This window comes from Lampris incognitus, chromosome 7 (genome assembly GCF_029633865.1).
Source record: "Lampris incognitus isolate fLamInc1 chromosome 7, fLamInc1.hap2, whole genome shotgun sequence".
NCBI lineage: Eukaryota > Metazoa > Chordata > Actinopteri > Lampriformes > Lampridae > Lampris > Lampris incognitus.
Window position 1 is genome coordinate 22,797,408 of NC_079217.1, and position 24,747 is coordinate 22,822,154.

The window sequence follows — 24,747 nt, forward strand, 5'->3', positions numbered from 1 at the left end:
CTATCCTTTAAGTAATCTGCATTGATTGATTCACTATTACTGTAAGCTGCAACAGTAGGTCAGCATGAATAATTTGCCGCATGTTTGTTCTACTGCTGAAGTTATACAATTCGTTGGTACATTTATTTGATTCACGGATTATATAACATTGTGAATATGCTCTATAAAATATGTATACAAGGGTGAGCTTTCAGGTTGCCTTAGCATACTGTAAACATAGAATTTGATACTGAAGGTTCAACAAATAGGTACTTTCAAAATGGGGGGGGATGTCCGTGCTATAATATGCATCTTTAATTAGCCATTGTAGGGGGTACTCTATGGAGCAGTGTTTACAAACCAGTCATGGGGTGTCTACAGCACTGCTGCGTTTCAATTGTTTTCATTCTGAAAAATTAATTAAACCAGCTACCAGCACTAATGTGGGTCCCCGAGGACCAGTTTTGAAAAAAAAGAAGTGCAGTAGCGCATCCATAGACAGTGGAAAATATTACATATTTAAAGACAAAGGGCAGAAAAGAACTGTATCTGTGCAGCTGTTGCTCTCTTCACTTTTCTTTATTTCTCCCCGATGGGTGTTACTGGACTCCCTGGATATTTGTTCACAGGAAATAACAATGCCTACCCATCAGCAGATCTCTTAACTCCTGTCCCACCACCCTCATATGTCCCTGCGTTCTTTGGCATCGCCATGAAATATGTGCTACAGTAGTCATGACATAGTCCTTACCAGTTTCAGTTACTACGTTTGAAGTGCTGAACAATAATGGGGTTGAGGCCCTCTGTCACAGTTCACTTATACTCACGTCAATATGCTTGTGTTGGGAGGCTTTTTCTGCTGTTGCCTGAATTAAAGTTCCTAGACTCCTAGACCACAAGCAGGGATGCAAACAACTCGCTTTTCGGCTAATGTCGCCTTTTTCACGTGAATTCGGGTGACTTGTGTGAATCATTCAGTTCCGAAGTTTTTTTTGGGAGTGGGGGGTGTTTGTTTGTTTAGTTGTTGGGGGGGGTATGGGTGACGGATGAATCAAATCAAATCAATTTTATTTGTATAGCCCAATATCACAAATTACAAATTTGCCTCGGTGGGCTTCACAGCAACACAGCATCCTGTCCTTAGACCCTCTCATCGGATAAGGAACAACTCCCTAAAAAAAAAACTTTAACAGGGAGAAAAAATAGGAAGAAATCTCAGGGAGAGCAACAGAGGAGGGATCGCTCTCCCAAGACGAACAGCGTGCAATAGATGTTGTGTTTACACAATTTACACAATACAACAATGAAAGAAAAGCGAGACTGGGATGAGTGTGATATGGTAACATTTTCTGGTTTTAGTGAACATTTTAGCAGTGGTGCTCTGCACCATCTGGAGGCTCTTGATGCTACAGAGCAGACTTGAGAAAAGGATATTGCAATGATTAAGTCTAGATGAAACAAATGCATGAAAAAAGGATCTTAGGATCCCAAAAATGATAGGAGAGGTCAAATTTTCTTGGTGATTGCAAATTGGGAAAAATAAGGCTCAAAAGCAACACAAACATTTTTAACCAAGGAACTCACAATTATTGAGATTTGAAAGTGACTTCTTGAACTGATGCCTATTTCAATTACATATCGAGTCGTCCAGCAGATGCAGCTATTTCACAATATTCAGCCATTGAATCGACGTTTGACAAAAAATATTGATCTATAAAAAACCAGCACTGAAATTTTTAAACCTTTGACTTAGACGTTGCTGTATAATTATGATGTCTCACTTGTGATAGTGGTGGTGACATTTATTTTTTTCAGATGGTAATACCATCTCTAAATTCCTTAATATTAATTAAGGATATCAATTATCGATCAATATCCTTACCACACTGAGCGTTTAATGCACGGCCGCGAAACACCAGATAGAAATCAATTGGCTAAAGTAGTGGCTTATAACATATTTTCTCTAACTTTCTCTAGTGGTGTGTCTTGTTCTTTATAGTATTTATATTAGTAATGAATGGACCGGAGACCAAGGCATAATGTTGACCTTTTACTAGGCATATCTTCAAGTCTCAACACTCGCGCATGCGCGCTCATTACATATCAAAACCTGCTCACTACATCTCCTCCTTTTAAACTGATACTTTCCGGATCTTTACAGAAAAATTAAATCATATGTTAATAAAGCCTAATGCTGATTTTACCGACAAGGCAGGGGAACAGCTGGCACCTTAAACATCTCTGTAAACGTGAGCATATGTAAACTGGTTAAAGGAACATCACATTTCACATCTCATATCTAGACACACATACAAGTATATAACCTAACTGAGAGGTAGGGTAGACTACCTGATCCTCTCTGTTGTGGTATGGAGGTTATTCTGCTCCATGTATACTCACAACACTAAACTACAAATTCAGTCTTTTAACAGGCCTGACTGCCCTGCCAACTCTGGTGTGTAGTCCGGCTGGCTTCCAGGCACTACTCTCAAATGAGAACGGTTTCTTCGGAGACTGCCTGTTGAGGTTTGGATCACGTATGAACGTGGTGTCCCTGCTGATCCAGAGACGACTCCTGTGTGTGGAACATTCCGTATCCAAACCTCAACAGGCAGTCTCCAAAGAAACCGTACACTCGCGCATGCATGCTCATTACATATCAAAACCTGCTCACTACAGCGTGGATTAAATGTGGAGGATTTCTGGATAGATAATCATGTCTGTCATTCAAGTCTCTTGGGCTTTACCACCCACCACATGACTCACATTCGCTTATGGAATTCCACCCACCCGCAGTGTCAGCTCTGTTTCTCTTTGTGGGTGATACCTTTCAAAAAGACAGCATGGGAGATGTCGTTCAGTTTTTCTGAGTAGATATGTTCAAACAAATCAACTTCCGTGCCAATGGGCAAAATATATATTTTTCAACACCTAAGCCCCATGCCCAACCCCCCCCCCCACACACACACTTTCATGGGTGGATTACCGAACAGGCCTACCGGGCCCAGGCCTAGGGGTCCAAGGGCTCAGGGGGCCCCCAGGCCAGAGCCTCTGCGTGAAGTCGCTGTTATCAACTTTGCATTTCCTGTCGCATAGTTAAAGGGCTTAGTCATTCCTGTCAATAACAGAGCCCCAAAAGACCTACTGAAAAACTGAAGGAAACTGCAGGTGAACGTATGTCTTAGTTAATATGCTGCTGGTGTCAGTTGTGTGTACGTGCATTTTAAATCATGTTGAGGTACACGTGAATTTAACTATTGTGCTGTTGGCTGCAAGTCCATGTACCTGCCCTTTCATGGGGGAGTCGGGGGGGGGGCTTTTACGTGTCCATGCCCTGGGGCCCATTGTCTCACCATCCACCTATTGTCCCACATATCACACCCCCAGCACTCCACCACTTGAATATCATGTTGCAGGCTATTTTACAGTAGTTTTTTTCTTTTTTTTAAATGCCAAGTAGAAATCACGTGGTACAGAGCCAGCCAGCCGGTGCTGACTTCTGTTCCGACTCAGTGGCGTAGGTGTCTGCGACTTGAAATTCGCACCCTTAGTCAGGCTGCCAACATCAAGATTTTGGCACATGGCTATCTTGTCGTGGTTACTGGTGAGTGAATGAACAGTCATGTGTTGTGTTGTGTTGTGGCTGCCATGCCTATGACAGCATCTCAGTCTGCCGCGCTCATCTGGTGACAGCCATTCGTTGAGATTCAGACACGGGCTGTCACTGAGCAAGCTTTACAAATGACAAGCATTCACTGAACAGGTTTATTGGGAAATAAAAGGCGCTAAATAAAAAAAGCGTAAGTGCACAACTTCAGATGCCAGATTTGACGAAAGAATGTTGAACAGGTTTGACTGCAAAATAATAACAATTCAAATGTTTATCTTCCTACATAGGATCCCGGGGACTTTGGACAAACAAAATCAGGCATGACGCGGATAACGCGAATGTCTGCAAAATGTGCAACGAGCGCCTTCTATACATTCCGGGTAAGGCGCCTGACTGCGTCCGGACTGTTCGCGGCGTCGTTATAAAACCAACAACGCTCTCTGCCATTACAAGAAAGACAAAAATTGATGTTTGGCAAAATGTGGTGGTTTGTCATGCTCCTCGGTGTAATTAACATACACAATTATGAAGCCTCGTTTGATTTAAAACGGGCTTTTTCCAACTAGCTGCCCCTTTTCCCGAGATTACCCCTGCAAGCTTTGGCGTACAAAGAAAACAATACCAATTCAACAAGATGATTATTTAGAATGAGTAGCCTCACTGGACTTTCTTCAACCTTTGAATTTAACTTTTTCTCATTTATGTAATTGCTCCGTTCACGACAGGTTTGTACTCCCAGCCTCCATCCCGGTCTCAATAATGTGCACGAAAACCCACAGCATGAGATTCCACGTGCCGCGGATGACAGTTTTATATAAAACGATGGACAACGCTTTGAACGAATGGGCTCTCGTTATTACTATAGCGTCACATCTTCCATGGAAACCCGCAGATTTTGGCCAATGGAGAAGAGAGAGGGGCGGAGTCTGAATTGAGGTCGAGCTTCTGGTTCAGGGATTCGCTAGTAGGGCAGCGCTGAAGTTAGCCGGGGAGTGTTGTCATCCAGATTGACTGGCAGTCTCCCATTAAGGAGTACCGACGGCTTTAAGTTGATGAATTTAGTCAGCGGACATCGCCTCTTGTACCGGAGATCCAGGAGACTCGAGGAGTTTGCCCGAGCCGTCTTCTGCAGCGCAGGTTTGTTTTTCTCTGTAGTTTAAAAAGAATGAAAGCCGAGCGCATAAAAAAAATAAGTTGCATAACGTCATGTGTATTGCGCATGCGCAAATTTTTCTTATTGCTCTACTTACAGTAATATCAAAACTAGTAAGCTAGTTTGAGGTGTCGTGGTAACGTAGGAATGAAGGAAAATGTCTACTTAAGTCCAACGGGTCCACATTAGGCAGCCGTCTGCTGTTTTACCGTGCGTCTTCAACGATGGTACCACTTTTACATAACTGTGTCAGTGTACCGTGCGGCGGATTGCAGGTCAACGTGTGTGTGGATTTTGAATAGCGGGTCAATGGGAGTGAGATGGGGGAAGGGATGTTTGCTCCTTTACATTTTTACCATACAGTGTCATTTATGTATACTGTTAAGATTAATTTTGCCATAAACTCGTTTAAAGTTGTTCACAAGACAAATTATATTTTACAATAATTTCCTGACATTTGATATATGTTACCCATTTGATATGCTTGCCCTCTTAAATAATATGGAGAGGAAGAACATAGCTTACATTATATTGGCCAGTTCCTTCCAGTATAAGAAATAAGTATTCTTTTAGTGTGTTAAATATATGTGCTTCCATCTGTTTGGTGTTTAAAATTAACAGATTAAGAATAGTCTATAGTAGCCCACAGTACCATTACCAGTTAAAGGCCCTTTCAGACCCTTCTGATCACTAATACACTTCACCCTGAAACATTTAGGTTTGGCCACAGTCATTCACGTGTGGACACACATATATATTTATATATACACTTAAGTTTTAGTCTGCCTGAGATTCTCTGACCTTGCACGTGTGAATATATGGTGAACTTGATTATTCACTTTCAGTGCTGATCAAGGGTCAATGGTGTGGCCTTCATTGGGAAGACTATAGGTTGGCCCTTATCTGGTTCTGAGTGACATCTTTCAGTTATATGTGTAATTGTGTAAATACAAAAATATCTGTACCATATAATAGAATATGCTCTAAGATACTGTGATTTGTACTGTTGTGTTTTCATTACCTGCAATAGGTTAACTTTGGCTCAAGTGCCATGTAGTGACAGAATATTATTTTAAGTTTCACTGGGGTGTGCCTTTTCCATAAATTACAATTTACATTTTGAAGTCAAAGTTAAGAGCATGTCACGAGGCATTTTATATAAAACAAAACCAATTATTCAACTTCCATATTTAGAATGAGTGCAATGTCATGTCTTGTGATGTATCCATGTTGCTGAATGAAGGACTGACTTTGTGACTTGTGAAATCAATTGAAGTGCACAGTATTCATGTCATTTAAAGCTATTACCTATATTTCAGTTTACTTGCATTTGTTCATGCTATTCTTGTCTTTAATTTGATTGGATACAAGCTCTCCAGATGAAGTATGATACCAGTGGTTTTATGAAACAGGGTTTCCATTGCCTTGTACTGCACTATAGCCAGGTCCATGTGACTGGGGCTGCATTGTATAACGGCTGGGATCTGTGCTTGTGCATTGGGTGTATCAGCGCTCTACCTCATACAGGACTGAAGTGCAAGTTGAAAGAAAGCTCAGTTTTGTAATTTATTGTGCTGTGTGTCAAGGTTAGATGGCATTTTGGCTGCTCATACTGCAGTGAGTTGTGAAGCTTAAGGATCATGTCAGGTGTTGACACCATTGTCGGTTGGAACTTATATTTGGGAGAATTAGACATGATGTGCCAACCTGTATGCTTCATTATCTTTAACCAAAGCTGTCAGTGTCAGGTAAGTTAATATCAAATTGTCATATAAGATGATCCCATAAAAGGTTTTTAGGTAGTTGACAATGATTTAAAATGAATTGTTGAGGAGTGGTTGAACCAAGCAAGTATGGGTTTGCAGTCAGCTGCAGGTAATCTAAAAATTGGTGTTTCTGTGTAATATTCTCTCTGTGAATATTAAAAAATGTGTTCAATTTGACTGCAATGGATTAAGAGCTGGAAAACTATGTAGAGAATGTTGTTTGTTGTGGAACTCTTCTGAATTTGGAGACAGTTCCATTTGTTGACTAGGTTTGATGTTGGTGCTTATAAAGGCCTGTATTATTGACTTGATAATGTCTTAAAAGACCTGTCAATCCTGTAATAAGATAATAATAAGATAATGTTCAGTATGCCTTGTGTTTTGTACAGTTCAGGGCTGTATTTTTTAACAGGTTTTGTCATATATTACCGAGTCTTGTACCTAACCATAGCGGTTCTGAACGAGCTAGATTCTCTTTAGCTTACATTTTCCTCCTTAATGTTTTTTCTCTGTTGACGTCATTCTAGTATGCGGTTGCTCTTCCTTGCTCTCCACCGATTGGTTATTTGCTGCAGCCAATAGAAAGTCTTCTTTAAGCCTTTGCTCACACCCACTGCTAAACTTTCAGTGGGTCATTACCTCATGCCTCGCTAGTTGTGTGGGTGGAAACAAAGGTGGTTTTTACAGCGCTTTAAACAAGATATGCCTTTCCCAAACTTGTGTATCCCTTGTATATAAAGGCTGTTAAATGGACAAGCATGGCCGGCTTATATCAATAGCGAAACGGTTCTTGATATTACCAAGAGCAAGGCTGTTACCCAGTTTCGGCTTTAAATAGCTATTTACACTCCAGTAGCCCATATTAGGACTTTGGCCACTGTCCCTTGTTCCATTGTTGACAGTAGATCCACTTTGGAAGCTATGCTAACACTGGGAGGCTAAAATAAGATTAAACATTAGATTTGTGTTCCTACCGTGTTATCTAAGTGAGGAATAAGCTTCTTTCTTTTTTCCCCCAAAGGCTTTGTGAATAAAGTCTAATTTAGTTGTAGTGTACCACAAGCAAAGAAGGGTCTACCTCCTTTTATGATGTGGAAGTTGCCCACCAGGAATAAGCACAATATTCTTTCAAGGAACTAGAAAAATAAGGTTTCCTGTTGGTCCACTAACTAAATATGGTTTTATTATGCAAGGGAAAATCCTTTTAGGAGATGTATGCCAATCTTTTTTTCCCCCTGTTGTTTATTGTGATCCACACTGCCGGAATACAAAGGACTATTTCCTTGTTTAAGGCCTAAATGAAAAAAATATGTATCAACATACATGTCTGTTTTGTGCCCGGGTTTGTGTGGGACCTGTATCCACTGCACACATAAGAATATTGCTGCATGTCAGAGAGGGGGGGTCCTGCTATCCTCAGAGGCTGGTTTTTCAAAATTTCCTCCTACCTGATTATTGGCTTGTCTATGAAGTAGTAAGCCTTTGGCTGCGAGGACAACATTCTCATGTAGCTTTAACAGACAAGTCACTTTTTATCCAAATAAAGCTGACTGGTGTGTTTTTCGGAATAAATACAGTGGCTTGTGTCCCCTGAATATACCAGTATAGTTTGCAAGAGGAGATCAGATTTCATCTCAGCTGGCTCACATGTTAGTCTAAAGAAGTTGCACTGGATTACACTGGTTTGGGGCTTAGTCTGGCTGGAAAAGGCAGAGAAATCCGCCGTGCTGCTGCAAACCTTTGAAGTGTGTGTGTGTGTGTGCGCGCGCGCGCGCGTGCGCTCGCGTGTTCGTGCATGTGAGAGAAAGTGAGCTCCCCTTACCAGTCTTGGTGTCCCCTTTTCTTTATGACTGACATTTTTTTTTAAAAATCACTCTGGTGGTCACATCTAAAGCTTAACTGTTGGTGATCACATCAAAGGCCTTTTTGCCTATTTTTACATTTTCTCATTTATCATTCACTTTTATCCAAAACAATTTATGAGAGTCAGCAATCAAAATATTTGTATCAATCTATAAGTATCTCAGAGAGGTAAGGTATTACTCATATCATAGCACAGATTGCACATCATGTCAAGTGCAATTAATGTAAGGGCACAAAAGGTAGTGTTGTGCAGTACATTAATGAACAAAACCAAATCTTCAAAAGGAACTGAGTGTACTGAATCCTCGGTGTCATTAACCAGATCAGTTTCTGCATCGGAGCTCCCCCCACTGGTGAGCGATGCACCGGCATTCAGCTGTCGGCTCCCAGACTCACCAAATAGTGTTAGTCAAAGTTTTGATATATTTTCCTGGTTAAAAGCTTAATGAGAGACTGTGAAAACCATGGAAGTGCAACATTATGTTGCAGCTATGCAGTTGCTGAGGTATTAATCTAATAAATAGTGATCATGTTGCCTATTTTTGTACTGAACTGAGTGAAACAATGCTAACCTGCAACAAAGTGAACTAACTTGTTGAAGATCCAAAGGTGAACTGCAGGCAATCAGTAGCAGCACGATCTGTCATCCCGTTGGTGATCATATCTGGATACACAGTCATCAGTGCTGTGACCAGAATGTGCTGTTTGAGCAGTGATGCAGTCAAAAGAATGAACCATATTGCTAGTGACTATTATTCTTTGTGCTGAACTGAATAACATAATTCTTTTCTTCTTCTTTTTTTTTTGTATTTTCCCCCTTTTTCTCCCCAATTGTATCTGGCCAATTACCCCACTCTTCCGAACCTTCCCAGTCACTGCTACACCCCCTCTACTGATCCAGGGAGGGCTGCAGACTACAACATGTCTCCTCCAATACATGTGAGGTCGCCAGCCGCTTCTTTTCACCTGACAATGAGGAGTTTCACCAGGAGAACGTAGCACGTGGGAGGATCACGCTATTTCCCCCAGTTCCCCCTCCTCCGTGAACAGGCACGCCGACCGACCAGAGGAGGTGCTTGTGCAGTGACCAGGACACAACATAACCACATCTGGCTTCCCACCCACAGACACAGCCAGTTTTGTCTGTAGGGACGCCTGACCAAGGCAGAGGCAACACGGGGATTCGAACCGGGATCCCCATGTTAGTACACAACCAAATAGACCGCTACACTACCTGCACGCCTGAACAACGTAATTCTAATCAGCAGAGTGATTTGTAGTTTCCACCACTAGCAAAGGGTAGATCACCAACAGTGACGCAAGTAACAATAGTAGTCAAGCCAAATTTATTTGTAGTAGTCACAGTTACATCCCAGAGGGCTTTACAATCACATTACATTATTATTTATTCAACAGGTAAATGCAATAAATGACAGGGTAGTTCCCCCCAATCCCTAAAGTTCCCATGAAATGAAAAATGCATTTTCATTCTTGTTGCTTATTTTATTTTCACTTAATTTACATCCAGTTTAGATATGTTCTAGAAACACACAAAAAACTTTTTTTAATTTCTGTTTTTTTTTTTTTTTTTGAGAATTATGTTTTTCTCTTCCTTAAAAATGCAAAAATCTTCAGTTGCTTCCCCGTGCATTTTGGGGCGTACATTAAAAAGATGTCCTGTGAATGGGGAGCGATGTCCAGAAAAGATGAGTGATCTACCAGCAAATTAAAACTCGCCAACAGTATATTGATGTCCACATTCCTCTAAAAAAGGCCCGGCCGGCCATGCCTGTTAGTCAAATCAGTCTCCCTGCCCTCACAAAATCCTACCGGTTCCTTTTCATTCAAATTGACATCAAACCAAGTAAGTTCGCAGTGTTCCAAATACTTTTTCATGGGACCTTTAAACTCTTGGTTCGGATGAAGAAAAATCCACAGAAAACCTTATTTTAATAAGGTGATAGGTATTCGGATAAGAAATTAGCAGGCAGGCCTGGAAAAGGAAAGCTGCTGGGCTTTTCTTAAATCAAGGAGAACCTGTAGCTCTGATGGAGAACAGTTCATTCAACGATTTTTTTTTTGTCAGATGTATTTTGCATGACCAGTTTAGATGCATTTTAAAGATCCAGTCTAATGAAAGTTACGTTTTCAGTTTTTGTATTTTTTTAACAGATGGGTTTTTAATGTAAAGTTACCTAAAATGTTACAATTACTGTTGTTATGCGAAACTATCCTCCTGGTTAACAACATAATTAAATTATTTCAGAAAGCCAATCTGCTTCCAGTCATAAATTTCATCATCTAATATCCTGATTTGGAGAATTAGTGAATCGTCATCATCAGTCTTTCAGTTGGTCTGTTTTCAGATAGCTGCTCATGTAAGTTAATAACCCTGCTAGCTGTCAATAAGGACTCTTGTGAACTCAGGGCCATGCCCCCTCAACCTCCTTAGAATATGCTGTGTTCGGATGCGGTGTGCTAAAACAGTTATTAAAAATCGAATGACACTTCTGAAGCTGAAAAAAATTACACTCCTAACATTATTGTTTCGTATTAATACTTGTCTGACTTAATTAAAATCATTGGACTGGATCTTTATTGGACTGGACTTTTATGCAGTCAAATGCTGTACCACTGAACTATACCCCTGTACTGGACTGGACTTTTCTAATTGGGGATCTTCTTTCCCTCCGCCCCCCTTAGTGTGATTGTCACTACCTGATCCATACCGGAAACCCGATTTGTTCTAACCTCAACCTAACCCTGGCCTTAACCACACTTACCTTGCACCTGCACGAGCCAACAATAACAACATGGCCCATGTGTAGAACAACAAGGCACATGCGTAGAACAAATTGGGTTTCTAGAATGGATCGGGTAGTTACAGTTAGCCTACCATAAAAGGTTCATCTGAATACATCAATCTGCATTTGTTTTCTTCCTTCAGGCTCGTCCAGCCTCTTGAGTTATCGACAGCCTTGGTGTCCTGATGCCACAGATGCCATGCCACTGCTGTATGAAAGATAACCTTACTTTCGACCTTCTGTCCTTTGGCCAGCTCCATGTCTGAGAACGGTGATCCAAAGCTCTACCTGTACTCGAACATGGATGGGCATGAACGGGACTGTGGGAGGGTTGACTTTCAGGTGGAGGAAGAAGAGGGTGCTGCCTGTGGCGCCATGAGCCAATTGCACTGCATGACCAGTGGTTACAACGAGGGATGTGGTGGGCGGGGTGGGGCTGAGCTGGAGCCTGAGCTGGGACTTGCCTCTGAGGGGAGTGACAGCAGTCATGAGCATCCAACCTCACCTGGTTCGCCGCATGATGAGAGGAAGCGGTCACGTCCAACGCTACATGAGGATGTTGAGATGGGCGGCAGTGGCTCCAGCGGGAGTGGCACCGAGTCCCACGGTAATGAATCCCACGGCAATGAGTCCCACGGCAATGAGTCAGTGGGCAGCTCCAATGGCAATGGCAAAGACTCTGCCCTGGAGTCATCAGGAAGCAACAAGAGGTGAGTGCACATTTATTTCTGTGCATTTTGGCTGACTGAGTGTCCTCCCACCACTATGGTAGAGAGGGTCATCTAGTTCCACGGAAGTAAGGCTCATTAGACGTAATAGCATGACCATTTTCTTCTGTGACTCATCGCTGTCTTTGAATGGTAAAAATTGTCATCACTATTACCGTCACGATAATTTCTTGCCCAGCTCGGTTCAGCCTCAAATTAGTTTTAATTTCTCACTTTATGGAACCTTTCATTATTAAAACCCCCACCCCCACCCCTTCCCCAAAAAATGCTGCACAGCCAAGGATGGAATTGGTTAACAGTCCTATCAAAACAGACCTGAAGGTTTTTTTTTTTTAATTACTTAATTTCATAATACATAGAGCTCATCCTAAAGTCATCTATTGTGAGAAGACATTAGTAAGGTAATCCATATAAACATCATGGCCTCCTCCTATGATATGTTCCTGTCTACCAGAGGCCTAGTCAGTGTTGATTAACAGCAGTCCAAATCCCTACCTCTGGTCAACAGAATAGGCCTCCTTAATTAAAGTGCATGGTAGAGGAGTAGACATATAAGATGCAACATTTCTTTGGAGGAAGCCCCCGCAGTCATCAGACTATCACAGGTTATCACCATCATCAGGGCCTCATGAAAAATGCCACATCCGGAGAAGGTTGGCTGTTGCGTAGCCGCAACTCTTGACTGTCTGGAAAGGCTGCCGGCACCTGTGTCTATGACAAGGGTGATGATGTCGCTATTGAAAATGTCTCTAGTCAACCTAAGGCCTTTGAATGAATTATGATATTACACTCTGAGATGGCTTAAAGAATGAGTTCAGGACGACAGCACACACGAGACGAAGCTGACAACCATTTTGATGGTCAAAAGGAAGTTGACGCCCACTGGCCTCAGTCCTCTGACTTTAGTGCCAATCTACAGCATGTGTGTTAAAAGTTAATTTTTGGTTTGTGATTTACAAAAAAAAAACAAAGAAAAACAATGCAAACTCAGAATATGTAATTTAACAGCTATAAATTTGTGAAGCAAAGCTGCTAATCCCAACAATAGAGCTGCGTAGTTGCCAACACGCTGGTCATTTTAGGGGTTGAAAAGGTTTGCAATATACACTGAAGCCATACCTAACTATGCTGTAGAGGTGATACTTAAAAATTAATTTGAAAATCTGTGAAAATATTTAAGGTCCACTTCTGTCAAATATTGCTCCAATATAATAAAACATGCTCATTTGTGTGTTACTCATGCATCATAATTTCTAAACTCACAGTTAAGAGATATTTAGTTTACCGAGGATTTCCAGAGATTTCTGAAAGCTAGAACCAAATCCAAATATTACTTACAGCCATCACAGAAAATAAAATAAACATTTTAGAGGAAACAACAGGTGTACTTTCTGCCATAATGTGCTCGAACACCGTATGCCTTGAATGCACACGTATAGGCTATTCACAATGTGATCGCATTTTTTCCCATTGTCATCCGTGATCGGAAAATTATGAATGGCAATCCATGTGCTAATTAATGACCCATCATTCGCACCTTGCTTGTATGCAAACAAATAGTATTTGAAACTATTCTTTGCTTTGATTGAGAAGCTTATGTATTTCTGGTTTTGGATTAAAAAATATTGGACGTTTAGAAATCTGGTTGACTTCTTCAACTGGACCCAGAAAAATCATTTGAAAACTGGGCTGTCTTGTCAAAAGCCATTGTCTCAGAAATGTGTAGTGTTTGGTTGCCAAGCAGTGAATAAAACTACATTCCTGTCTCGGGTTGCTAACATTTGCTTCATGGATGTATGGTGAAGTTGAGCGAACGTACCCTCGGTCAGGTAAATCAACCTTTAAAATCAACTTATGACCTCACCTATCAGTGAAAATCTTCACTATCGCTTTTTGAAAGGGTTGGCGATGAGGAGACTGTTCCTCCGTACGAAGAAAATTCTTTGTCTTTCTTCTCGGTGTTAATTTCTTTGCAAAAAAAGGCTTAATATTCAAGGGTGTCCGGGTAGTGTGGCGGTCTATTCCGTTGCCTACCAACACGGGGATCGCTGGTTTGAATCCCCATGTTACCTCCGGCTTGGTCAAGTGTCCCTACAGACACAATTAGCAATGTCTGCTGGTGGGAAACGGATGTGTGTCCTGGTTACTGTACTAGTGTCTCCTCTGGTCAGTCAGGGTGCCTGTTCGGCGGGGAGGGGGAACTGGGGGGGAATAGCGTGTTCCCCCACGCGCTACGTCCCCCTGGCGAAACTCCTCACTGTCAGGTGAAAAGAAGCATCTGGCGACTCCACATGTATTGGAGGAGGCATGTGGCAGTCTGCAGCCCTCCCCTGATCGGAAGAGGGGGTGGAGCAGCAACCGGGACGGCTTGGAAGAGTGGAGTAATTGGCCGGATACAATTGGGGAGAAAAAGGGGGACAAATCAACAAAAAAAAAGCTTAATATTCATAATTGTTCTCCACTGAAGGAAGCTAGACTATAGCCACTGGCCATAGCAAACTGTTCACCAGAACGTATGGTCTTGCAGCAGACAAAATGTAAGCTAATACTTCTAATTTTATTTCATTCAGCTGCAAAAAAATCGTAATAGTATTAGTAAAGGAAGGATGGAGCGCTATATAAAATGCAACTTGACTGATTGATTGATGACATTAATTATTTTGAGCTATCTGGTTCTGGCTGATACTCATGTCCAGTCCATACCTGCTGTAATGTTTGACTTTTGTCTTATCAGCTCAGTGCAGTGTTTATTTAAAGGCTACAGATGTTTTTCAGCCCAACCACTGATGCTGTGTGTAATGTAGTAAGATGTTGTCATGAAAAGGTGTAATGAATGTAAATGCCATGTCCATAGAAAACCCTGTCCTCAGCCCCACCAATTCCACTGTCATTGTGATCTCAACCAGCCTCCAGTTGTTTCATTTTCTTATAGCGCTTCGTTCTGTTGGCCTTTTTGAGGATCCTCCCTTGGGGGGGTGTTTTTCATCCCTTCTCTCCCAAAATTGCACATAAAGTTCTGCTGTTGCACAACATCTATGGCTGCTAAGAGGGGTATTTACTACCCTGTGCATTTTCTGCCTCACGCGGGGATGCAACCACTACTTGTCATCTGCCAACTGCAGGTTTCACTGGGGGAATGTACTGCTTGCAGCAGCTTGCGCTATTTTCCTTAGATCCCTCTACATCTGTACAGGCGACCCACCACCTTTAGGAATAGGGCACGATAACCCTACTGGCTTCCCACCCAAGGTTCATTGCTAATTTTATTCCTAACCTCACCCGTTGTCTGCCATTTGTCTGCCATTGCAGCTCAAACTCTCACAGCCCATCACCGCCAAGCAGCTCCAATGCCTTCAGTCTGGTGAGCTCCGAGCAGGACAACCCTTCAACCAGCGGCTGTAGGTAAGTACACATCATACACATAAACACATACATAAACCTGAACCACGAGTATCAACAGAAACCTCAGAATATACTAAGAAATGAAGAATTACTTGCATTTGAGTTGAAGGGGGTTAAATATAATGTCTCAGTGGCAGCAATTTTTTGAAAACTTAAGGTGACGGTGGAAGCTTTCTTTACCAACCACTTTGTGACATAGTCACAATAAAAATCTTTTATTTTTACTGTCTGCATTCTTCATTGAAATGAGGCTGAAAGCTTTCAGACGTTCATGGCCATAGGTTACAAGGGAAAATTCCTATAATGCTAAGAAATCTTACGGACACTAAAGGACAAATGGAAAAAAAACGTAATGAAAGAAAGACCACAAAATTCAAAATGTCAAAATATACTTTTAAAAGTCACAAGCTAAAGGTTTTGTTTCAATAGCATCACAAAAAACAATTGTTTGATCATAGAAACACAATTAGTAAATTTCAGTATCTCCTCCAATTCAGTCCCCTCATAACCAATCATATTTGTAGCTGCCTCCCTCCCCAGCATTTACCTACTGAAAAGCTGCAATTCTCTTGAGTGCGAAAGCATTGGGGAATGCTTGTCATATTGATGCACGTGTGCCGGTCTCATGTGTGCCCCGCAGTAGCGAACAATCAGCCAAAGCCAAAACCCAGAAGGAGCTCTTCAAGACACTCAAGGATCTGAAGAAGCACCTGCCATCGGAAAAGAGGAGTAAGGGCAAGTCCAGCACTCTGAACACCCTCAAATATGCCCTGCGATGTGTCAAACAGGTCAAAGGTAAGACATGCTTTTTTCTGGCACTTTTTCACACACACACACACACACACACACACACACACACACACACACACACACACACACACACACACACACACACACACATACTTGTACATATAGTCAGAATAGCAAACCTGCTACAGTTTTTAACTACTGATTCATTAAGGGCAATAAAGATTAAATTTAGTGAAACCTTTTCTTTTGCAGTTAAGATTTTATGTTGAATTGGGTCAATTTCTTACTTTAATGTATAATAAGTTCTGTATTGCTGAACTGTGATCCGTCTTGAGATCGCTTCTGAGATGATGTGTGTATTGATATGTCTTTGTATCCCTTTATGGCAGCCAATGAGGAATACTACCAGATGCTAATGATCAATGACAGCCAGTCACCTGGTCTCGATGTGTCATCCTACACCATAGAGGAAATCAACAGCATTACCTCCGAATACACCCTCAAAAATACTGTAAGTACCTTACATTGCCACCTGACATTAAAGGCCAATTCATACTTTCTGCATGTCCGTGAGGGTCCGCTTTGGTCCAAGTGATGTAAATGTCATCATCTGACCATGTCTGTGAGGGTCGACAGAGACCTATGCAAATGTCTGCGTGCAGCCCAAAATTTGTGACCATGCGGACCGTACGCATAGCAAGCAAACCGACTGTGCAGGCTGCAGACAACAAAATGGATGCTTTTTTTGAAGAGAGGTGCGAGGAGATCAGCCGTTATCTACATTTATATAATTTGTTTGTTTTTTTTTATAATATTTTCTCTTTTTGCCTTTTTCTTGTTGTTCAGCCAAAAACAAAAAACACGAGCTCTTCTTGCTGTCATGAGGTCACCATTTGTGTGTGCTTCTTCGTCTTCTTGATTTTTATGGCGGTAGGCAAACAATGTTATGGTGCATTACCGCCACCAACTGGAATGGTGTGTGGATCGGGAAATAAGCATGCATGGAACGCCAGACTGACGCAACTCTCAGCTGTAGGATGAATGGGACTGTGTGCATGTCTGTGCAACTGGTACAAGTCCGCAGTCATCCGCAGACGCAAAACGCGGAAAGTATGTCCGAGCCTCATGGCTGCATTACGAAAAAAGCCAAATCGGCTCAAACACAAGACAGTTCTACTTATTTACAGGTATTCTGAATAAAGCTCCAAAACAGTGTTGGAATAGTGGAATACATACATTTGCAATGCCATGAAATCTGACCTTTCATCATCAATAACAAAATTATTTTATATTTTTCTCTCAGGAATATTGTGGGATCCCATGTAGCTCATAAATTACTCCAGTTCAATAACTCAGTTCAACTCTTCCTCAAACAAATGCACCAATGTCAGTTCTATTTAGCTAGGAAAGGTCCATAGGCATGTTGCATTCAGTACTAGGGAAATCTGACAGAAAAGAAAGCATCTTCAGAAAAGTAACTTTACTAGAATAAAAAACAGACATTTTCTACAGAGCGGAGGACTTTTCATAGTGAAATGACACAAACTGATGGATATTTGCCCTCCTCTTTCTGGTCCCAACAGGATATATTTGCTGTGGCTATATCACTTGTCACAGGAAAGATTGTATACATCTCAGACCAGGCAGCGTCCATCTTGAACTGCAAGCGGGAGGTGTTTAACAATGCCAAGTTTGTTGAGTTCCTGACACCCCAGGATGTCAGCGTGTTCTATAGTTTCACCACTCCATACCGCCTGCCCTCGTGGAGCATGTGCACCGGAGCAGGTACAGTCCATCACTGAATAATTACAGCCACACATGAAAAAATATACTATATGCAATGAATTGAAAGTGGAGTTTGCATGAACAGGATTTAATATTCTGGTGCTCAGTGAATGAAATCAAACACCTTTTTTATTTTTTAGAGTTCATCTATCTAGGTCTACATGACTGGTTATGATGATTGTGGGTGTCACATGTTAGTCATCTGTTCACCTTGCCCAGAAACAGCACATGAGAAATCCACGCACATCACGGCCTATGACACCTACAATTATACAAGCATCAATTTCACATGACTGCCCGCCACCCTCACCCTTGTATGGGTGCGAGCACACGCATACACACACACTCACACACGCACATAACCATTAGAAATATTTCATTATCATGCATGAACCCACCTGTGAACGACTGCACGCCCACCTTCATCCACTACACAATTTATTTCTGGAATTTGAACTTGATTTGTATGTATATCCACCCACACAAGACAACAAGAACACACTAATGCATGTTAATGTGCTCTTCATTTACTTATTTCCTGTTGAGTCAGTGGAGTCGGTACCTACTTTGTGAGGTGTGGAGTTGGGGCTGGTGTATGGGCTGAATCAGGCATTAGTGGTGCATACAGTTGATGGTTGTTTCTAAAATCAAGGTCACCCACACCAGCATTCTCCACTACTACCTCGGGGGCTCAACTTATTATTTTACGGGCGTCCGGGTGGCATGGTGGTCTATTCCGTTGCCTACCAACGGTTCGAATCCCTGTTACCTCCGGCTTGGTCAGGCATCCCTACAGACACAATTGGCCGTGTCTGTGGGTGGGAAGCCGGATGTGGGTATGTGTCCTGGTCACTGCACTTGCCTCCTCTGGTCGGTTGGGGCGCCTTTTCAGGGGGGAATAGCGTGATCCTCCCATGTGCTACGTCCCCCTGGTGAAACTCCTCACTGTCAGGTGTAAAAAAGCGGCTGGCAACTCCACATGTATCGGAGGAGGCATATGGTAGTCTGCAGCCCTCCCGGGATTGGCAGAGGGGGTAGAGCAGCAACCGGGACAGCTCAGAAGAGTGGGGTAATTAGCCGGATTCAGTTGGGGAGAAAGAGGAGGAAAAACAAAAAATATAGACATTCCTAACAAAAAAAAACCCAGAGCAAATTGCCAAATTGGTGTTTCTTTTCCAGCAAACAGCAAAAAAAATTAAATCTAGATCAGTAGTTTCTCTCCATACACCCCCCCCAGTCTCTTTTTGAAAGTAACCCAATCAGATAAGTTTATTTAAGCACATTTCTAATAGCTATTTCTAACTCAGTTGTACTTGATTTATTTGTAAAAATTTTATCTAAGTCACACAAACTGGCTGAAAACGTCACATTTAACAGATTTTTTGTGAAAATTTTCAACCCGGTGAAGAAGTCCCTAGACCCCCCCTACCATAGTATGGTTACTTGCCTTGCCACCACAGTATAGGGAGATAGATATAATATTGCCCCTGACATACGATATTATATCTTTTGTTGCATGTAATAAACATATTCCTGAGACCATAGAAAAGTTAGTCAAAGTGATGAAAATGTGCAGAGAACTAACCACCCCTTTACTCAACAGCTGTTGTTGGCTGAGAGCGAACAAGATGTAATGGCTGCAATCACATCATCACGTCATTATCCCTCTGGTTTCGGTCAACTTTTGTTGTAAGAACAGTGTCTCACAGATGTTGGTTTTGACCTGAAGTAAATTGAACCTATAAGAAGATAAACTCATCTTGTTCACCTCTCTCTCTTACTCCCTCCCTCCCCTGCATCCTGTCCCCTCTCTCCTTCCTCTCCATTTGTCATACAGAGTCCTCTCCTTCTGAGTGCATGCAGGAGAAATCCTTCTTTTGCCGCATCAGGTGAGTGACAGTGATGTGAGCCATAGTTTCCTGTTCAAACAAGCATTGAGTCAGCAAGACTTTCTTGGAGGGACAGAGAGAAGAACGGGTGGTTGATAGAGGAAGTCAGCAGGTGTGAGCTGTAGATCTGTCTCTATCTAGTGGTCAGATGAGCAGCCACCTCTTAGTTACCCAGTCCTTTTTCTAAGAGTCCTTTGACGGCCTCCGAAATCCCATGATGCAACCATTTTAGCGTTGTTGCCATGAAAATAACTCATAATTCATAACTTTGGTTTGGATATGATCTTAAGACCAGTGTATATGCAAGAGATCCTTTTCTAAAATGAGGATCATGTTTATGGGTTTGATAATGTAGTACGTCGTTATACAAAAGATGGGAAGAATTTTGTTTTGTTTTTTTTACTTGAGTCATCCCATTTACATCTTCTGTCTGCAAAATGAATGCACATTTAATTTTTTAATCATTAAATCATCAACTTTTTTCATCAATAATAGATTAATAGGGCTTATTCTGGATGGCTTCAACAAGTGCCTATAGCTTTGCCTTGATTGAAGGATGTATGCACACCACCTTGTCTTGCTTTTGATGATCAGATAATTCTTACTGATAAATTTGACTAATATACTTTAGCCATACAGTATATACATACAAAGAGGTGCTTTGTTTACAATGTTGTTCCCAGCCAGTTTGTTTTACCATGGACTTTCTTTGAGAGCTTGGCTTGACTTAGTGAAGGGTTTTAAAATTCAATTGAATGGGTCTGTAAGCAAATACTTTTCCCTATGTGTCTATGTTGGTTGGTGGCAGTGGTGGTAAAGAGCATGAGGGAAACCTCCAGTACTACCCCTTCCGTATGACACCCTATTTGATGAAGGTCCAAGACGCCGAGCTGGCTGAGGAACAGTTCTGCTGCCTCCTATTGGCTGAGAGGGTACACTCTGGATATGAAGGTGAGATTTGTGACCATGCAAGAAGTGTGTGTTGCTGCAAAAAGACCTGTTTGGTGATGGATTACTCAATAAACAATAAAGCAAATGATAAATCCTGTAATAAGACTAGTCCCAAAATATCAATCAGTTAACTTGAATTTTAATTTTGGATAACAGCTCATTGGTTAAAGACAAAACTCTGGAACTGAATAATTCATTAACGTGGAATTACCATTTCATGAAGTGTTTCAATAACTCTTGTAACTAAAGCATGATTTAAATTTTAATTGGCTATTTTATAAGTATATTTTTAATCTTTCTTGATAATTACTCACTGAAGGGACTATACAGTTGCCCACTTCAGCTTCATACCTTCATGCAGATACTTGAATTATTAATCAGATACGCAGTTTAGAAATATTTTTTTAATGAAGTAAAATTCCATTCTTCCTGTCGTCTTGCTCCATCTCATTACAGTGATGAACTCTCACCTGATTCCAGGGCTGTACGTTAACTGTTTTTGCACACTGGTGCTACACAGGTTGATAGTTTTGTAGCACAGGCCACAAAATTGCAGCACGAGTGTAAAACATCTGTTTCCATCTCTTAAAAACAACCAGAAGTAGTGCAGTTCATCACTTAAACAGATATGTGACTGGCAACGGATGTTAATGTTGCATACATGGCGCACAAAATCCAAACCTTAACAAGAAATGTTTTCAGAAAAACATTTTCTTTATTTGCCCATTATGGTAAATTGCAGGGACATAACAAGTCAGTACAAAACATCAATATTAGGCTTCAAATGAGCAGTAAATTTATGTCATCATACATACATATATATGTGTGATGTGTGTGTGTGTGTGTGTGTGTGTGTGTGTGTGTGTATGTACACGTGTGTGTCATAGATCTAGCATGTCTGCTGGCCACTCTTTCCTATTTTGCCTCCTGGCCCTCTTAGAAGAGGACATCCATTTTGTTGCTACCTGGCTAGGGTTGAATTCCTCCAGTGGGCAGCCTTCTGTGCTGATACGGATTAAGTCTTCAGCAGTGGAGATATGGAGGCTGCTGCGGATAGTGTTTTTTCTTAAAAATTTTATAAACTTCATTGAGTACAATAAAGAATGAGATACATTTATGTGAACAAAATGCCAGGGGGTTCACAAACAACACATAAGAAATAGAAAATATAATTAGAATAATAATAAATATAATGAATACAAAAATAAGTACATAGATAAAACAGAATAGTTAAATAAAGACATTAAATAAACACTCATTAACAGTTTTTACAGCTGTCTTAATAGTGTAGTATTTTTTGGGAGGGGGGGAAAAACCTTTTCTCCCCAGTCGTACATGGCCAATTACCCCACTCTTCCGAGCTGTCCCGGTTGCTGTTCTACCCCCCTCTGCCGATCAGAGGACGGCTGCAGACTACCACATGCCTCCTACATGTGGAGTCACCAGCCGTCTCTTTTCACCTGACAATGAGGAGTTTCACCAGGGTGATGTAGCACATGGGAGGATTATGCTATTCCCCCCCCCCAGTTCCCCCTCCCCCGAACAGGCACCCCAACTTACCAGAGGAGGTGCTAGTGCAGCAACCAGGACATAGTATACCCACATCCGGCTTCCCACCCACAGACACGGCCAGTTGTGTCTGTAGGGACACCTGACCAAGCCAGAGCTAACATTGGGATTCCAACCGATGATCCCCATGTTGGTAGGCAACAGAATAGACAACTACGCCACCCGGACGCCCAGTAGTGTAGTGTTCTTAATGCAATTTTGTGTTGAAAAGCCACGCTCACACTGAGTAGAGGAGATTGGCATCACAAGGAATTGTGGGAATTGGTGTTGGATGTATGGAGTCTACGCATCCGGGGACATGATTTTTAATTGCACAATAGACAAGGCTCAGCATTTTCGGTTTTTACTGATTTTCACCGAAAAATACCCAGATTTTTTAAAAGGAGCACATTGGTTTAAACTGATTTTCACCCGGATTTTATGTTTCCGCGGATCCAAAAGTTGTTCCTGTTCATGTGAGGTTATGTAACAGTGTCCTCTTGTGGCAAAATTCGGCATAATGGATGGCTTTGAAAAATAGAAACCAAAAACGCTGAGCCTTGACAATAGACTAGAACTACCAAGTAGAATAGCAATGCGCCATTGATTCACCCCACACACAAACTGTCACTTCACACAAACAAGCAACTCTATCCCTCTCTCTCTCTCACACACACACACACACACACGCGTGCAAAAAACTGCATTGCATGGGTGCTACTGCTGTAAATTCATTCATTGCACAGACCTTTTTTTTTTTTGTGCAGCCCTGCCTGATCTCTTAAGGCTCATTTATGCTCACTTTATGTACGTAAATAGATATGTCCGTTTAAAATGTTCTAAACGTCACTGCACACATACTTCCCATCCGTGTTTTACATTGTCATGGTTGTTAAGCAATACATCCACTAGAGGGCAGTTCTGAGTTAAATTCAAAGTTCACTTCCGAGTTCAGAGGTAAGGTGTCTAGGCTGCCGTTGTTCGGGGATTAACGTATGCCTTGAGCCACTCCATAAGCCAAAGAATTGGCAGATCATTCGCCCCATCAGCAGCATCGCCACTCCGTTTGCTCATGGACTTGTTGTGGGCTCGAACAAATTGGTCCCGCACAGACCTCCACTTCTCCTTCGCTACCGTCCAACTCACTCCCAATTTACGTACAAGCTCCTCCCAGTTGTTCTTTAGCAGTTGTTTGTCTCTGTGCCCGGGCGAGGTAACATCATAAATATGTTTGTAACTACGTACTAACTCACACAGCCTTTCCTCAAAAAGTTCTGCCATTTCTTCATGTTATTTGTTGTGTGTTGCTGGCTGGTCGCGCGTGAGCTATTAACTACACTGTGCAACACTGCCCCCATGATTTCCTGTGGTATTTCCGGTGGTACTGCTCCATTTGTACGGATCCGCAAGCGCCCAGAAAATGTGCAGAAATACGGACGAAATGAACACAGAGTACGGAAAGAAGGCTCCGTCCGCATACGTATACGTATTTAACGTTGAGCATAAATGAGCTCTTAGGCTGATTGTATACACACCAAAAAGTAATTCTCAATTTATATGATTTAAGACTATACAAATAAATATAACCTGGGTTATGTTTGTACTTACATGCATTGTCACATACTTTTATTGATTTTAGTCATTGTTCAATTTCTCTCTTGGCTAGTGTTGCATTCAGTGAACATTTCTTAAAGGTACTATGCATGTAATAATGCCACTCACTGTTTAATTGGCAAGCAAAGTAATCAAGATACTAACATATCCCATGTTGTAATTACAGTATTTTCATAATCCCATTCAGAGTGTTGTCTATGTGTTCAATCATTGCCACATGCATGCACACTGGCATACGTCCAGCCATTTAAAGCTATGCCAGAATGAACCGTTTGCTTTTTGTATTGTGCCATTGACTCAATGATTTGTTAATGATTATAATTTCTTTCAAAAGCACCCCGGATCCCCCCTGACAAGCGCATCTTCACCACCACACATACGCCCAACTGTATATTCCAGGATGTTGATGAGAGGTGTGTAGGCTCTAATAAACTGTAATACACAATACCTTTAGCAAACAGCGATAGAACTAATGTGTCAGTATGTTAAAGTAATAATAATATGAAGAAAAAAATGGGGTTCTTCCAAAACACATAAGCATAACAAATTGTAAAATTTAGGGGAAAAGAAAAAGGAAAATAGTAAATATTTTAAAAAGAGGTTTTGCTATTAATAATGATTGATCTAGCCTGAGTTCCTCTGGCAGGGGATACTTCTGTCAAAGTATCATTGATTCTGGATCAGTAAATGTGAGTCTGGATTGCAAATAGTCATGGGCAGTAAGGCAGTAGTTGGTATTTCAGCAGAAGGTCTCAAGTCCTTGTGTAGTGGATTATAGTCAGGAGAAGGTGTGTACATCTGAGTCTCCGCAAGCCTTTAAGAACCTCTTAGAAACCCTTCTCTGCATTACTACTCAGAACTGTTTATGTGTACCTTTGCAGAAGCATGATTCAGCACATGGGGAA

General features: G+C 41.6%; 1 protein-coding gene across 1 annotated transcript in view; it reads left to right on the forward strand.

The window, feature by feature from the left end:
- The first annotated feature begins 4,618 nt into the window (after nt 1-4,618).
- The window catches only part of LOC130115355 (period circadian protein homolog 2-like), a 32,218-nt gene continuing 12,089 nt past the window's right edge, over nt 4,619-24,747 (forward strand). Inside the window, exons 1-9 of the mRNA XM_056282974.1 lie at nt 4,619-4,726; nt 11,319-11,885; nt 15,213-15,305; nt 15,946-16,100; nt 16,445-16,566; nt 17,639-17,840; nt 19,678-19,729; nt 20,538-20,680; nt 24,177-24,255. Of these exons, the coding sequence (XP_056138949.1) occupies nt 11,434-11,885; nt 15,213-15,305; nt 15,946-16,100; nt 16,445-16,566; nt 17,639-17,840; nt 19,678-19,729; nt 20,538-20,680; nt 24,177-24,255 (1,298 nt within the window). The 5' untranslated portion in view covers nt 4,619-4,726; nt 11,319-11,433. The remainder of the gene's footprint in view (nt 4,727-11,318; nt 11,886-15,212; nt 15,306-15,945; nt 16,101-16,444; nt 16,567-17,638; nt 17,841-19,677; nt 19,730-20,537; nt 20,681-24,176; nt 24,256-24,747) is intronic.